We start from the raw sequence: 16,118 nt of genomic DNA, 5'->3' as shown, positions 1-16,118 counted from the left end.
TCTGCAGGAATTCTGTTATGAGATAAAGCATGGGGACTTGGCCAAGAAGACCTTGGAGGTCACCGTCTGGGACTACGACATCGGCAAATCCAACGATTTCATTGGTAAGTCTGAGCAAGTGGTCCTCCGGAAGCAGGAGAGGGATATTCCGGCCCTTTGCTCCATTTTTGGACAAGCACGGGGCAGGGTGGGGGGGGGATGAATCTTGACTTGGCCAAAGTTGGGGAGAGCAAGGCGTGGGTTTAATTAAGGGCAGTCTTGTTTGTTTAGCCAATTGTTGAATTTATACCCTGCCTTTCTTCCAAAAAACACACAAACAAAACCTGAGGCAAGTGAAGATATTAAAAACACAGGATTAAAAACAAATCTTGATTAAAGCGCAATATTAAAGCCGAGTAAAAATGTCCCGAGAAAGAGAAAAGTCCTTCTACATGCACTTTGCCGTCCTTCAAGGAGAGGACCTGTTTGAACGCTATCAAGGAGGGCACCCTGGCCTTCCCTCGGTAGCGAGTTCCAGAACCGGGAAGGGAAATGAGGGCAGATCCCTCTTGCACCCCATTTCCGGAGCTCCTGTTCGGACCATCCGACAGGCTTCTGTGTCTTTCCCGCCAGCCAGCCGTTTAAAGGCCTGGCCCTCGAGGAGGGTTGGGACTACAGATCCCAGCAGCCCTTGCCAGCACAGGGAAGGGGAAGGGAGGTTGTGAGCTGTAGTCCGGGAGGGCCATCGTTGGCCACTTCTGATTTAGAGACACGCGGATAAAAGTTGTACAGCCAAATACGTTGTCAGGATGATGACGGTAAACCCCCAGAAATGTCCTAGGAGGGCTGGGTCTTGCCTTCTCTGTCAGCTGACTCTGCCCTTTTGTCTCTCTCTTCTCTCTTTCCTGCTACCCCGGGCGCGAAGGTGGCGTGGTGCTCGGGATCAACGCCAAAGGGGAGCGGCTAAAGCACTGGTTTGACTGCTTAAAAAACAAGGACAAGAAGATTGAGCGCTGGCACACGCTGACCAATGAGCTGCCGGGGGCCCTTCTCAGCGACTGACCTCATGGACGGGCCCTGGGGCCCCCCCAGGAGAACGCACAGCATACTGTCCGACCATAATGGAGGACCGCCCCTTGCCTTTGGATCTCATGTTTACTTGGTTCCGTGCGGGACGGATCCCAAAGCGACAAGCGCAGGGGCCTCAGCGGGAAGCCCCAACCTCCCGTCCCCGCGTGCGGGGAACCCTCGGGCCCCAAATCTTCCGTTGTTTGGCGAGCTTAACTCCTAGAGGTTTCTCCGGGAGGTCTTGAAATCTCTCTCGCGGCGAGCTGCATCATGAATGTCTGCGTGCGTGTATGTGTGTATGTGTGTGTTGTGGGGGGAGGTCCACAGGCCTGCATGTCTTAGAACCGTGACTTCTCAGTTCTTGCTGCCTTGTGAATGCAGTGATCACTTGAATGCACAATATATATAAATACCTATACATATATACATATATATACATATCTGGGGTTTTGGGGGGGTCTCTCTCGTTTTGTATCTATAGCTCAGACAAAGCATTTACTGAATCTCAGAACTAAGCGATCTGGGCTGTGTCTCCAGCTGTTTGGTGGTTCCGGGCAGAAGCGTTTTTCTGCATCTCACGTCCCCCGTTGTGACGTCCTCGGCATGCGTGTGCGAGGATGAAGAGGCTAGCCTTTCGTTTGGTCCCCAAAGATGGCTGACGTCCTCTTTCTGACAACCTGCACAACACATCCATGGGTCAAAGGGCTTAGTGACTCCCCAAGGCGACCAATTCGTCCTTCTTCCACCTCCTTCCATGGAGGCAAGGGGCCCCAGAACGCCTGCGTCAAGGCTTTGCACGGCTGTAAGAGGGTGGCCTTGCGATGGGAGGTCTGAGGGGCATCCACCTCGGTGGGAAGACGCCTGGTTGCTCTCAAACAGCCGAGAGCATCTCACGTTCTATTCTGAGGAGCTCACACATTCCAGAAACCGCAGGCCGCCTTTATTCGGGAACCACCCTGGCAGGTGTACACAACACTATCTTCCCCCTCTCGCTCTCTGCAACCCCGCTGTCTTTCAGTAAGCAAATACATTAGAGCAGGGAGAATCCCACGGGGAAAAGTCTGCCTTTGCGCTCAGTGTTAGCCTCTATGGCCACCATGCAGAATGTCAAGAAGGCCAAAGAAGGTTTGGCCTATTTGAAAAACAGCAACACTACCTTCTGTTTATAGCACAAGTCAACCTCTCGAAAGAAGGGCAAAATATTTCTCCTCTGCATTAACTAAAAGGTTTCAGAAACATCATGGATTGTCCTGGACTTCCTCAGGTGGTTTTCCATTCAAAATAACGGTAAACTGAACGACGACGCCAACCACGTGAGCTTCTCTTTCTCGGGATCCCCTTTCAGAGGTCCAAAGTTCCCTCCACACTTTCAGGAAACCTGGAGAGTTATTTTGGAAATGTTTCCACAAAACAAGATGTTTTCCATGGACTGGAAATAGGAATCAGACACACACACACAAAATCACCTTCCTGGTGCTGCTCCCCTTTGCTTGGAGAAAATGGGCAAAACGTGGCACATTTCCCAATGATCTCAACATTTTGTATCCCAGAGGAAGCCACATCGCTTAAAAAAACCCTTCATCTTCACCCAGTCCCCATGGTCTGGCTTTTGGGAATTTAGCCATAAATCTTCTTTAGATACCTACTCCCCTTCCAAGCATTAAATGTTATTTTTATTCCCAACAATTCTACTTTTCTTGCTTAAAACAAAAACCACAATTCAGTTTATTGTGAATCACATCAAGGTGGCTCACAATAAATTTAAATAAAACCGTATAAATAATAATAATAATAAATCCATTAAAAACATGTCCCAGTGGGTAGCATTTAAGAGGCCAGAAAGCTAAGTTAAAGAGAGTATAATAATTCTTACCTGAAGCTTGTAAAGGGGTGGGTGGGGGTGGGCCTGGCCATTACTTCCAGAGGCCCAACGGGTCGCCTCAACCTGGTCCTTCCAAAGCAAGGGATCTTGTGAAACCTTGGAAGAATTTTTATCTTCAAGCAGCAGGTTATTTGCATTTATAATTCCAGAGAGGCATTCTTGATTCCAGCCGTACTTTCACATATGCGGCTCACTTTAACTTTTTTTTTTTGTGCTGCCTCCAATTTCTGATTGCTGTTAGAACTGAAGGCAAGAGAGCAGGAGGAGGCCCTGCTCACAGAAATTTGCCCATTTTGCATCACAGCCCCTGCTGAAGAGGGGGCACAAAAAACAGAAAAAAGGACGTTTTGCTTCTCACACATTAAAAACGCCTGCCACTTTTTTTTGGGGGGGGGCAGCTTCCTACTGTGTGCCTCGGTATTTGGACTCTTCTGCTTCGGGTACGACAAATCCAGCACTCCAAATACCATTTTTTACCCTCCGTCGGGCAACCCTGTTACACTGGGAAGCGACCTACAGAACAGCCGAGATGCCCCCACCTTGTCCCCTTCCAGGTTTATTTGTTTTCAATGTTATAAATCTGTTGAAGTGTTTCTGATGCTCTTTTGCTGGTTTTCCTGCCTACATGATCCACGTGGATACTTTCGTTTTTGTATCAAAGCCTTTTTTTACTGGGACTATGTATAGAACTTATATACTTATAATATACAACAAATATATATATAAATATATATATATATATATTAAAAAAAACACTATTGCATGCCAGTTGGTGGTTGTCATGCAAAAGACATGTTAAATGTTTGATACTAATGTTTTGCTACAATGTGATGGCTGCAGACGGCGGTCCTGACCTGCATCCCCACGGACAAAATTTTGTATTTCAGTATTACTATGTGTCTTTTTTTTTTGGTCAGGTTTGTTTAATCTTTATAAATAGAATCTCAAATAAATTTTGAAAAGCAGAGGAAAAATGTTTCAGAAGTTTCTCTTAGAAGCGGTGAAGTCTCGCCTTTCCCTTTCTCTTCCAGAAATACGAATTCTCTAGTGTGTATTCGGGCATTGGGCAATCGGAGAGTGGCAGTTCTCCGATTTCCAAGCCCTCTTTTCCAACCAGGCTGGAAAAAAATGGATTGGAACGTGTGCTCTGGCCCTGGCAGACACGATGTGAAAAACATCCGCCAGAGATGCCGGAAAAGCAACGGTCAGACAAAAATGATCTGACATGGTACGAGGTATGTTTTAAGCCCAGCGTTGAAGGCTGTGGAGGACCGACCCCTTGACCTCAGAAAGATCCGTCCATGGAGGTGAAGAGATTGGATGATTGATAGTGTGCGAGGTGATCTACTCGTTCCCCTTCTTTTGGTGGCTCCGCCCTGACAATCTAAACTTTCTCCCTTGCACACTCTCATCCGGAGGTGATCTAGCACTGTACCGGTATACCAGGACTAGTGGGAAGGGGATCACGTGCTAATCGCAATCCCAAGTAGGATTTTCTGTATCCATTTGGGATTGGTTCCAAGCCCTCCCCTCCTCTGCGGTTGCTGAAAAGTGCAGATTTATAGTGTATGCTATTAAAACAGGGAACTCTATACTTAGCACACTCTCTGCTTCCCTCCAGGGGCCAGTTCTGGTAACTTCATCACTAGGTAAAAGAGGTATATATTGGGGATTTTCAGACTGTGGATAAGTGAATCAGCGGATACTGATCCCACAGATACTGGGGTACCACTGTAAGTTAAAAACACAAAATTTCTGGAGGACAATCGGGGAGAAAGTAGGTGTACCTGTGGTCCTGAACGTGTGACGTCCCAATGGCCAGCATTGCTGAAAACGCCATCCACAGACACATCCTCGGTCTTTACACCAAAGAATCAAATGACCCCATCCATGGAGGAAAGTCCGTTTGAATCATTCCGGATAGAAAAAAACAACAGAAGCCCCCAGAAGGAGGGGAGAAAAACTGCTTTGGGGGCAAAAAAAAGGGGGGGTTGAGGGCTTTGAATAGGCCTTGCCATTGTGTGATCAGGGAGAAAGACGCACATACTTCGAATCGACCTGGACTATAACTGCAGCAAATCCCGTGGCTGTGAAGTCAAAGCCTTAATTTGGTTTCCCTTCAGCATTTTCCTGGGAGAAGCCACACATTTACGTAGCAGCTGCTTTTTTGGCACTTCTGTTTTAGAGCCCGGGTGCTGTTACAGCCACTCCCCTGTAAATCTCCCATCACAGAATAATTGGGCAACGAGCTTCTGAGCCAAGGAAGCCCCTCCCAATTGCCACCCAAGCCAAAGACCCACAAAACGTTGCGGGAAATCAAACTAAAATCCAATTGCGAAATTGGAATAAAATGACCGCGGAAGGGCCAATGTGCCAACTCTTACCTGAGTGCTATGAAATGGTGTTTAAAGGAAGCCGTGGGAACAGGAGAGGAGCTGGTGGAACATCTGGGAATTTTGGAGTTATTTCTTCCAGCAGGGTGTCCAGTGAGGGGGACGGGCACAGCTAAAAAAGCCCCTTCTGGCATCTTCCTCCTGCTGAACTCCAGACCTCAAAAGGAGTCCAGAGGGAAAAGACAGATCTAAAAGACAGATTTCCCCCAAGCTGGTCCCTCCCTCCCTGATGTGCTAGAAGAACACAATCCCCTCGCTCCCCCACAGCAGCTGGGGATTGCGAGCCCCAGGTAGCTAAGGAGGTTATCTAAAGGCGTGATCACAAGGGGAAATGAATCACAACCTGGAGGTCTCGTGGAGCAGTCTGATGGCACCCTAAGGTGCAGGGAGATGACCACCAGGGCCCCACGAGTGGAGTCTAGAAGCAAGCAAAAGGAGATTTTAAGCAGAAGAACCCAGTCTTTTTTTTCCCCCTTTGAAAGCGCCGCAAAGGTTTCCTGGCACCCCGTCTGCCCTCCCAAATTTGTGACGGTTCCGTACCGGTCCTCTTTGATTATCGTCTTGTAGGCCGGGGGGGCCGGGCCAGACGTCATGAACCCCATTTCAACAGCATTCCACATTATCTGCATTTTCTCCAGCGAACAGATAAAGTGCCAATACCGAACACGGTGAACCACTTCAGAAACTCTCCTCTTATCAGCATGACAGATGAGGAAAACAGGAAAGCTGGGGGGGGGGTCGGTTTTCTCCCTGCCTCTCAAACCCTACTTTTCTTGCATCTGGGGAAGGGGGAAGCCGTCTCCGTTTCGGTTTTTAGCTCACTGTTTTTCACCACAATCCCCTGGGGAGGGAAGGATTTGACTGAAATCCATCATGAAATTAAAATTAAGCAGTCTGTCCAGACTTTGGTGGAATGTGACCAACGGGCACAGATTAAACGCCTTTCTTTCAAGGTGAAACAGACCAGACTGAGGCTGGCATCCAGGAAGCAGCAGATGCTAAACGTACGGGCCCACAGAGAGACTGGCTGGTTTTCTCTTACACCCACAGGTCCTCAGCAAACACGTTAAGCAGGTTTAAAATCTCCAAATTGTAAGACTTAAAGAATCATAACATTAAGAGGCATTTACTTCTTCAGCAGGAGATGCCTCTTCTAAGATGATGATTGCAGCTGAACAACCAAGGTGGGTCCTGCCCCCTCCCAGGAGACACATCAAAATGCCCATCAAAGTCCTGCAGCAAGTTATAAATTGAGGAAAACAGTAAAAAAGGAAAAAAAAACCAACCATAGGGCTTAAAGCCGTGGGTGGTACAGTGATACAATTTAACTACGGAGAGCCCATGAAACCTGCTGCGTGATGCGGAATCAACGGGTTGTCTTGTAAAATGGACAGACATGCAAAGTAAAATGCCGTTGTTAGCTGAGGAATTCTCATTTTCCAAAAAAGAGAGAGAAACCTTTCCAAAGCCTTGCCCTTTGGGTCTATCCTTTGCCCGTCTGTCTTTCAAGTCTAGATTAGTATCCTGTTTTCACCGGGCCAACCCAGTTTCCTTCCCAGGGGTTTCGTATTCCTGCGCCTTTCACCATCAACCCTTCATGTTCATTAAATAAAACCCCACACATAAATATTAATGGGCGTGACGTCACTAGCGGCAATCAATTAGCGTCCTTAATTACTGTAAAAAGCCAGTCTCCTCCACATAATTAACATTCATGTTAGTCTGCTATTGTTATTCCATGCCAGAGGATCTTCCATCCTGTATGGCGCAGGCTTCCATGGGAGACGTCTGCACCAAAGATTAAGAAGCTACCGCTTGTGCGCTGATCTACTTTGAAAAGGGGCTGCCAGAAACTGGCCGGATCCAGGGTTTGCTGCTTGTTCTACAGACATTTTTGTCTCAGTTCTCACCTCCCCACAGAGATCGGTGAGATAGTTAGTAAACAAGGCTCATCGGCTCCTTAGAAAGGCCGCCTTCTCCATGGTCTCCTCTCGTGATCCTGAACGGGATCCCCAGAACCGCCTCGTCAGCCTGAGAACACCTGAATCCAGAGAGCTTGATATTTAAGTGACAATCGGGAGCTAATTGCACTGACAGGGCCGTACGCTGCATAATTATTCAAAGAGGAGTTTGTTGCAAATCAATTAATTAGGAGCACGGCGCTGCTTTTAACGCCACAGCGCGCTCCCACCCACTCCTGGTCTCATGCCATCGGTCCTTTCGTTCCCCCCCAATTAATACGATTCATCTGCTTTTTGTTTACAAGCATCAAGACTTAATCCAATTAATTACGTGTGAAGCTTCGCTCCCTTGACTATTAGTAGAGGAAAAGCAGGGGGGTGGGGGGATGAAGGTAAATTTGCAAAGATTGAGGAGAAAAAGACAAAGTTTGTAATTAATCATTTGGGAAGCTGAGAAATAGGTGTCGCCAACGGCCTGGGTGGAGCAGAGATGTGAGGAGTATCAAATGTAGAAGTGTTTTCCTTCTAGAACACTCTTGGTATGGCTTGGCAAGGAGGACTTGGTCTTCCTAGCCTAGCCTTTGAAATGGGTCTAGGTTTCTTTTAAACACCTGCATTGAAATCATTATACTGTAGTAAAGGACCTGATTGTGTTGATGAGGTTCTGACACATCTCTTTCCCTTCCGTGGAAGAACCCGGTATACATGATATATATAAGTAAATGATCCGTTCATGCCAGTTCTCTCTCTTTCACAGATGATCAAGTATTTAGATCCTATGCTTAACATCTTTCTCTGACCCCTGAGCGCCACCTCTCAAGGTGAGAGACCAGAAATCTCAATGGGAGGAAAGATGAAAACATCTTGGCGGGGAATCTAGCTTGTAATAATCTAGCATTCTTTCCCTCCCCCCCCACACACACATCTGTATAAAGATAACAGTCTTCATTAAGTCTTCCTGGCATAGGGTTTATGTTTTCAGCCGTACAGGCCGCTTTTATTTCCTATCTGTGTGCCTTGTTAAATAAAAGCTTTAGTTTCTGCACGGAGCATCAGTCCCAGCTCTGACATTTAACTGCGCACAGTCTGCTTCTTTGGAAAAATGAGATGTTGTTAGCCTGTCACAACTTGAGCAATCAGGAGACTTCTCCTGTCCCCATGGTGCCTGGATTGGTGCGGAAATGTTGTGTTCTGCACAGCTCAAGCAGCAAACAAGATCACTAAGACCCAAACCTAATGAAAATATACAAGTAAGGCGAGCTTTTGAATTCTCCAAAAATCTTTGCCAGGCAAAGAGGGGGTAAAAACTACATCCATTCATTCCACCGGCTCGTTGTTTCTATTGCATGCCCAAGCTGTTCGGGTACTGGATGCGACCTTCACAAAAAAGCCCACTCGATTAGTCTAAGCAAGGAATATGGGTACTCACCAAGATATGGCCATTTTCCAAAACAGACAAAAGGCATTCTTGGGTGGGAGGCTCCTCCCCCTCGCTCCAAGTAGGCGGGAACATTCAAATCAGCCTGAAGAGCCCTGCCCATGCGGAGGGGAAGTCCAGCCCACTTCTACCACTGCCACCACTCTGGAATAACTTGGTAATAATTAGCAAACCAGTGATAAAAGTAAGAGGAACAGAAATACAGTAACTCAAACAAAAGTTTGGTAAGGGAATGTGTAATAAAATCAAACCCTCTACCATCACCTTGTTGCAAGGAGGCTAAGAAGTCTTCTGCTACAGTAAACGAATGTTATCACAGCAAAATAGCCCAGAAGGGATTTTAAAAAGGACTGGCTGATCAGGCAATGTGCACGGTGCACCCGGTAAGGCTGCATCTGTGTATGGGTGGCCGTTTGAATAAAAGGATGGGGGATTCACCCCACTCCAGGCTTTACCACATTTAGCCTCCACACACGTGTTAGCTATTCCGATCCGACTCCCCGGCAGGATTTTCTTAACATCCCGTCCACTGTCCTCCTTGGGTTATACAACGAGCAGAAAAACCAGGGAAAAAGAGAACAACTGTGTTATTGTACAGATGTTTAGATACATCTTGCCTCAGCAGAAGCTGTGGGTGGACAATGAGCCAAGCTGAAAGATTGCATTTTGAAAGGCAATCTCATTTTGCAATACAAATTAGGCAGCTGGCCTCCCGTTCCTAAGCACCTACTATATCAAATGGATGTACACGACACATTTGAGCTGATATGAAAAATACATCTCTTTATAGCTGTTGCTTCACTTTCAAAGCTGGCCTAATCCCCCCCCCCCCAAAGAGACACTCTTTCGCCGGGGAGGGGATGGGGGGGCTGTAAATCCTGCTTAACAAGGAAGGTGAAGAGACAGGATAATGCAACAAAACTTTATTAGCCATTGCCATGGGTTATGGAGGAACGCTGCTCTGATCCAGGGCGATTACTCCCGGGCCATGCGGGGGGGGGGGGGAACAGGGTTTAACATTTTATATCGACACACTGAGATCGATCGGGGCAAAGCTGTTCACTCTGTTCTGGGGATGAAACCTAAAAGTGTTTTACCAGCTTATTCAAAGTTACTTAAGAGGAAGATCGGAAATGGTGAATGAACACACCTCGCTATCTACCCGCTCCTGGATCCTGTCCTTCTCTTCGAGAGCTTGCTGTCCTTCCTCACTACAAGCGTACAGCAACACCCGCCTGCTTGTGACTTTCACTTCCTCGCTTCCTGCAACCTCAGATAACCACACATTTCAACATCATCTTAGAACTTGAGAGGAGGAAAGGGCCCTATATAGATCATAGGGTCCTGCCCCTCTCAAGGAGGCTCAATGGGAGCCTCACATCCTCCCACCACTACTGGACCCCCCAAACCCACATCTGGAGCGCAGCATCGTGGCCCCTCATCTCCTCCCTCCGACCCTGCCTAGGTCAGAGGGACTAGACAGGGACATTTCCTCCCTTGCTTCCCCTTCCAGTCCCTTTCTCTGCAATTTCCCCCAGGTCAGGTTACAGATCTGCCACACTCATCATCTCCCGCAGAGGTTTCCCAACCTCAGATCACTCCGATGTTCTTGGACTGCAACTCCCCGGCCAACCCGGCTGGGGCTGAAGGCTTCTGGGAGTTGCAAGCCGAGAACACCAGGTTGACCCGAGGTTGGGAACCACTGATCTAACAGAAGCTGTGCTGGGTCTTTTGCCTGGAGGTCTTGAAATCAAGAGAGGCTGCAGGGCGCAGATTCCGGACCCTTTGCTGCCAGCAGAGTCGTTACAGCAGCGTTGATCAATCAGGAGAGCCTAATTGCTCTTCTGGGGAACCTGAATGCTCCCGTGTCATAAAGGTGTTATTTAGGGTTGTTTGATCTCAGACGCCCACAGCTCCTGGGCCCCCAGGGACGGTCTCTCCTTCCGTGGACTGGTGTTCCGGCCCTCTGGATCTCTAGCTGAAGAAGGAACAAACCTCCAGTTTAAAGGGGATAAAAACATACCCGTCACGTCAGCAGCAAAACTTTGTTGGGGGAAATCACATCCAGGCAAAGCATTTATAACTTTAACCACAATAAACCTTGTATTACAACCTATGGGGCCCTTGTTTTCAAAACACCAGCGTGAAGCCTTCTTTGGGCACCTGGAATGGACCGTACTGCTCAATTGTGGTCTAACGTTGTGTCAAAGATAGAAACTGGGTTACGGGTGCATAAACTTGGATTTCCCCAAAGGTCAGGTGGGTGATTTTAAACCCAATCCTCGTTGTTTTTCAGACTCAGCCTCTGAGGAACACAGAACGACACGCTGTTAAGCAGCAGAGCACAACCACCTGCCGTTTATTGCTCAAGAAAGACCGTCGGCTTCCGCGGCTGAACCTTCGGATTCGCTGAAGCTGTCTTCGGCTCCACCCTTCTTCATCTCGATGTTCCTGAGATCTGCGTAGCTCTGCTGCCTTCAAGAACAGAGAGGCCTGGGGTCAAAGGCAGCGTTCACAAACCTGCCCAGGGCAGAGCAAATGAAGGCAAGCCGCTGAGAAGCAAGGGTGCATTCCGAAAAGGTTAGGAGGATCGGGGCACCTTGTTGACCCAAGAATAAGGGCGCACCAGGTTTACTCTCCTCAGGGTGAATTATACCATCCAGGCAGCCATTGATCAGTCAGAGGAACCACTCTGCTGTACAGTAGGACCCCCACATTCATGGGGGAAACTTCCAGCAAACACGCCACACAGAAGATGAAGAATGTGGTTTATAGTGAATGCTATTTGAACGGAAAAGGCTAAAAATTAGCGTGGTCTCTGTTTCCCTCTAGTGGCCGGTTCTGGTAACTTCATCTTTCAAAATATATGTTTCTAAGATTTTTCTTTTAATATATTCAGACTGAAATAAGTGAATCAGTGGATAGTGATCCTACTGTGCGGGGGCCCTACTGCATTTTGTTCCAGGAGCAAAGCACATGGACACACTGAATGCCACTGGCCAGCCTCCCCAAGACCCCAATCAAAACCGGGTCTGCCCCTGCGCCAGGAAGGAAAAGATCCTAAGAGAACTAGAAATGGAAGGATTAATTGGGAAAAGCACAAAGTGCAATCTGTATATATAGAAGACAAGCAGGAAAGGTGCAAATGTAAAAGCCACCGATTCGAAAAGCAGCCTTAGGAGGCAACACAACCTCACTTTATTTTATTTAAATGAGGTTTATTTTTAATGATATAAGCCATCCTAGATCTTTTTTTTAAAAAAAAGAAAGATGGGATATAAATGTTTTAAATAAATACAATAAAATAAAGATCCGTATTGATGTGACCCTGCCTCGCCTGTGAAACACAAGTACATACTTCAACTGTCCCTGGAGGCTCTCATGCGGTCTGTGTAGTCACGTGATCAAAAGCATTTGGGGAGTTATGGGCAGGACGCCGGCCTTCTCACTCACCTCTTGACAGGGTCCGGCAGTTTTTCCCGAAGGTCACAGCTGTCGGCCACCGGCCCGAGGATGCCTTCCAAAACGTTGTCAAGGCTTGAATGAGCTCTGTGAAAACAGGATGATTAAAAAAGACACCGGCAGGTTAAGGGTGGCCTATGCGGGGAGAGTATTATTTTCTCTATCCATCTCTTTCATTATGCTGCTCAGGATTATTAGACCTGAAAGAGAGTTATGAAAAAGAGCCTTAAAGGGTGGTGTGCCCCCCCCCCACACACATTTATTTTCAAGCCATTTCCTCTGGCTTCCTCCAGAGGCTCCAAATGAGCGGCTTGGGGTTCTTCGCTCTGCCTTCTTTTGCTGCCGGGTGAGTCCCTTGTGCTCTTTGCTGAATTCCAACTGTTATGATTTCAGCGCTGGCTGTTCATGTACTTTAGCAAAATACAATAATGGGGGCTCTGTGTTGGGGCACTGCGGCCAAAAGGAGTACATAAAAGAAGGTTTCGCGAAATGAGCCGGCCGTGCCAAGACTTTTTTAAAAAGCTGAAGCCGCACCTCCCTATAAATGTCAACATGCAGAATATGCTGTTGCTTGGAAATTTAAGGCGCTAGAGGAGAAGGAGGAGGGCCACTTCGGCAGGTCCAGGGAGCCATTTTTTAATCTCCGGGGTCATACAGGCAACCCAAAAAAAAACCCAAACAAAAAAACCAATGAGTGGCTAGAGGTCCATGTTGATGGTGTCAACGGGATATCCTTTGTTAAAATATCCTGTTAAAATGGTGCAGGAGGGCTCTGTGGCCTATTCCAGAGCTGCAGCCCACCTTTACCCACCAGAATAAGTGGGGTGCTCTGAGAAGGACGGAGGGCCAACAAAACAGCCTTAAAGGCCACCTGCAACCCTACGCTTTCACTCTGTCCACCTCCATCCATCCTTGGTCAAGCTTCTTGACTACATCGCCTCCAACGGCCGTCATCTTTGGCTGCCCAAGCAGGCCAACATACCAAGAGAGTCTCAGGCCAAGGAAGGGCTGATTGGGAGTTAATTAAATGACCTTGGGCTGTGGTATCCACGGGGGATCGGTTCCAAGCCCTCCTCCACAGATGCGGAAGAAAAATGCAGAAGGATATTCAACACTATATATCGCATGGTCTCCCTCTAGTGGCCAGTAAATAAACCCTGGAAATATGTAGAAACACATATTTCTGAGTTTTACATTTAGTATTTTCAGGCAGCGGAGACTCATCCCACAGTCTGGTGGGGGTGGTCCTACTGTACTGGGCGTGGGGTTCTCTCCGTGTGTTTCAGCAGGCAGAAGTAAAGCTTCCCTTGAGCAGCCCAACTTAGCAACAGAAGCATTTTGACTTCAGAGATGGTCAACGCATTTCGGGTGGGAGTGGGGCCTGTGGTGGGAAAGGCTTGGTTGTTGTCCTGGGTGGGGGTCAGCACCCTCACTGCCCACCCCACCTCAGCCGCTAGACTGGTTACCTTTCCGTCTCGTCTCCTAGACAGGAAGCCTCGTCGACGCAGAGGCTGCCATCAGCCCGACACTTGTTCGGGGCAATTTCTTCATCCTCTTGTTCTTCCAAATCGCCTTCCTCAGGACCTACTGGCATAAACAGAGCAAATGTACTGGTAAACGTCAAAGAAGGAATGGAAAGAGTGAAGGGCATTCGGGTGGCCTTCTTGTCCACAGGTCCTTAAGCTGGGATCAACTTTTTTTGTTGTTGGCTCTCAAAATGGAAATCCTTTTTTTTACTGCAGGAGAACCTTCGGGGTCAGATCAGAGCCAGATGTTTCGGGGCGAGTGCGCCGGGCTACAACTCAGGGAACCTGGGCTCCAATCTTTGTTTTCATACTGCTTAACTGGCTACGACCCGTCTGACGGGTGGCTACGTGGCTAGCTCAGTGGTTGAGGTCTCTGGCTGCAGAGCGAGAGGTTGGGGGTTCGATTCCCCCACTGGGCCTCGCGAGAGAAGAGCCAGTCCGACAGCCTTGGCCAAGCAGCACAACCCAGTACATTATTAGTAGCCAAGGAGATACCAAGTGGATTTCACTTTTAAAACGGACGGATTGTGGCCCTGCCACAGCGCTGGAACACAGGGAGCTGTTCAAGAGATGCCATACCTGCGACTCCTTTCTCAAGACTGGTCTGCTGAGTGGAAGGCATTTTTTCCCTGAGTTCTTGGCGAGCTTTCTGGTGGGTCAACTGGACACGGAGTTTTGAGCAGAAGGTCTGCAAAAGAGAGGGAGGAAGGGAGGCTATGATTCAACCCCTGGAGACGGGGGTGGGGGGGAACAAACCACGATCTGCTGCTTTCTGCTATCAGAGCTGCTCTGACGGGGCCAAAATGAAGGCTGAAGAGGAAAAAAACATGGGATGTGAGGAAACAAGGAAGAGGAAGAAGAGAGCCGGGCAAAGGAGAAAGAAAGAGAGACAGACTGAGGAGAGAGATGCAGGGAAAGAGAGGGCCTCATCCAAGCGTGGTCTCTTCAGGCCCAAGGCCACGTCTGTGGGTTTTCCCTGGGAGGTGTGCCGGAAGGTGCCCCACGCTTCCCCTTACACCATTTGCCCCAGAGCCCTGGTTAGGAGCATCACAAACTGCTTTATACCCACTGAGATGGTATCCTAAGCTAAGAGCCATCCTGTAGAGTTTCTGGAGCGAAATTTTCTCAGTCCTGCTTTGCTTAGCGATACTTTGGGACCATTTGCCGCAGATTTAAAGGAGTGTGCAATACACTCCCTGAAGAAAGCCCGCTGGATCTGCGGACCAAAAAGCGGAGGAGAAAACTGCCTGAGGTACCCTGCTGAATTATTCGAATATTAAACGAATTAACAACATTACACGAAGAATGTTTGCTAAAGCTGGATTCAGAAGCAACAAAAGGCAAACCATCCCATTTTAAAACCGCTTCCAGACAGCCTGCCACTAAGGAGACGCCTGCCTGAAGAGAAAGGTCTTCGTTTGCTTGCAGGAGGACAGCAAGGATGGGGCCAGGCTGGCCTCCGGTGGGAGGGAGGTCCAGAGTCTTCATTAGACGCTTGTCACAAAAGGGGCAGCTTGTTACTAGTGACCATGTTGCTTACAAACCTACTTTCCAAGCTCTGAAGGATAGGTGTGGAAAAAAAACAATACACATTTCTTGGCAGGAGGGTAGCAGCTTTTAAGCTCCGAGGGGGAAGAGGCGACTGGAAAAATCCACTCTGGAGAGTGGTTGATCTTTCGTACTGAACTATCCCACCGCTTTTGGCTGGACGGTCGGGCGGGGAAACTGGCCAAGAGGTATCTGTGGCCACTAATGAGTTGAATAAATCCCCGACTACCTGCCCTGCCAATCTGAAGAGGCGAGGCCAGCGGTGACCTGCGAGACGGTCCGGGCGCTGGCTGCCGTCCTGGTTCAACGACCTCTAATTTTGTCTGGCGGCGGCGGCAGCCCCGCCGATGAATGGAAGCCGCCACGGAGGCACAAAGGTGGCGGAGACAGCGCCGGCTCTTTAGCGTTCGCTTGAATGGCACGAAAGATAATGGTGGCAGAAGAACAGCAGCGGCGGCAGCGACAGGAGGGAGATCAAGGGGACCGGCAGAGGTTGCCTTGGCAATGCGCCCGAGCAGACGGAGCAGCAGCGGCCGCTTGACAGCCCGGAATGGATGCTGCTGCCTCCCAGGGACGTGTTTTTGCAAAATGGGCCAATTAAGCGGGGGGGGGGGGAGGCTGGTGGTTGTGGTGAGGGCAGGGGGCGCGGGCGGTCTGGAGGCTGGAAGGTGGCATCTTCACAAGCCTGGGATTAGGAGCCAAGGTGTGACCTCCAAAGCGCCAGGCTCTGGAAGGCTTTGGGGGGGGTCCAGGAGACCTGAAGGGCCATCTCTCTTCCTCTCTCCCCCCCCCCAGAGGAGCCCTCTCGGCAGTGAAGATCCTCAGAGGAGGCCCTGCTCTCGGCCCCACGGGCCGGTGGGG

The 16,118-nt window shown here is 48.8% G+C and overlaps 2 protein-coding genes and 1 long non-coding RNA gene across 9 annotated transcripts in view; 1 reads left to right on the top strand and 2 right to left on the bottom strand.

Annotated features, from left to right (window-relative positions):
* The window catches only part of DOC2B (double C2 domain beta), a 70,373-nt gene extending 66,470 nt beyond the window's left edge, over positions 1-3,903 (top strand). Inside the window, exons 8-9 of the mRNA XM_020809051.3 lie at positions 8-104; positions 905-3,903. Coding sequence (XP_020664710.3) covers positions 8-104; positions 905-1,041 — 234 coding nt within the window. The 3' untranslated portion in view covers positions 1,042-3,903. The remainder of the gene's footprint in view (positions 1-7; positions 105-904) is intronic.
* On the bottom strand, positions 3,485-5,645 carry LOC144584067 (uncharacterized). Its single transcript, XR_013538093.1, has 2 exons — positions 5,314-5,645; positions 3,485-4,895 (listed from the first exon to the last, which is right to left on the bottom strand). It is a non-coding gene; the product is annotated as an uncharacterized LOC144584067 (long non-coding RNA).
* A 3,984-nt stretch (positions 5,646-9,629) lies between these two features.
* The window catches only part of TEX14 (testis expressed 14, intercellular bridge forming factor), a 47,979-nt gene continuing 41,490 nt past the window's right edge, over positions 9,630-16,118 (bottom strand). For 5 of the 7 annotated variants that reach the window (XR_013538088.1, XR_013538090.1, XR_013538089.1 and 2 more), the window contains 4 exons: positions 14,289-14,397; positions 13,650-13,770; positions 12,175-12,270; positions 9,630-11,196 (listed from right to left, as the gene is read on the bottom strand). Coding sequence is in view for 4 of the 7 variants with exons in the window: in XM_078379308.1 (XP_078235434.1) it covers positions 11,088-11,196; positions 12,175-12,270; positions 13,650-13,770; positions 14,289-14,397 (435 nt within the window). In the remaining 3 variants the exon portion in view is untranslated. The remainder of the gene's footprint in view (positions 11,197-12,174; positions 12,271-13,649; positions 13,771-14,288; positions 14,398-16,118) is intronic. The other 2 variants (XM_078379309.1, XM_078379310.1) reach the window with 2 other exon arrangements.

This window comes from Pogona vitticeps, chromosome 7 (assembly GCF_051106095.1).
Source record: "Pogona vitticeps strain Pit_001003342236 chromosome 7, PviZW2.1, whole genome shotgun sequence".
NCBI lineage: Eukaryota > Metazoa > Chordata > Lepidosauria > Squamata > Agamidae > Pogona > Pogona vitticeps.
Note: the sequence above shows the minus strand (reverse complement) of the source record. Positions and strands in the feature narration are given on the sequence as shown.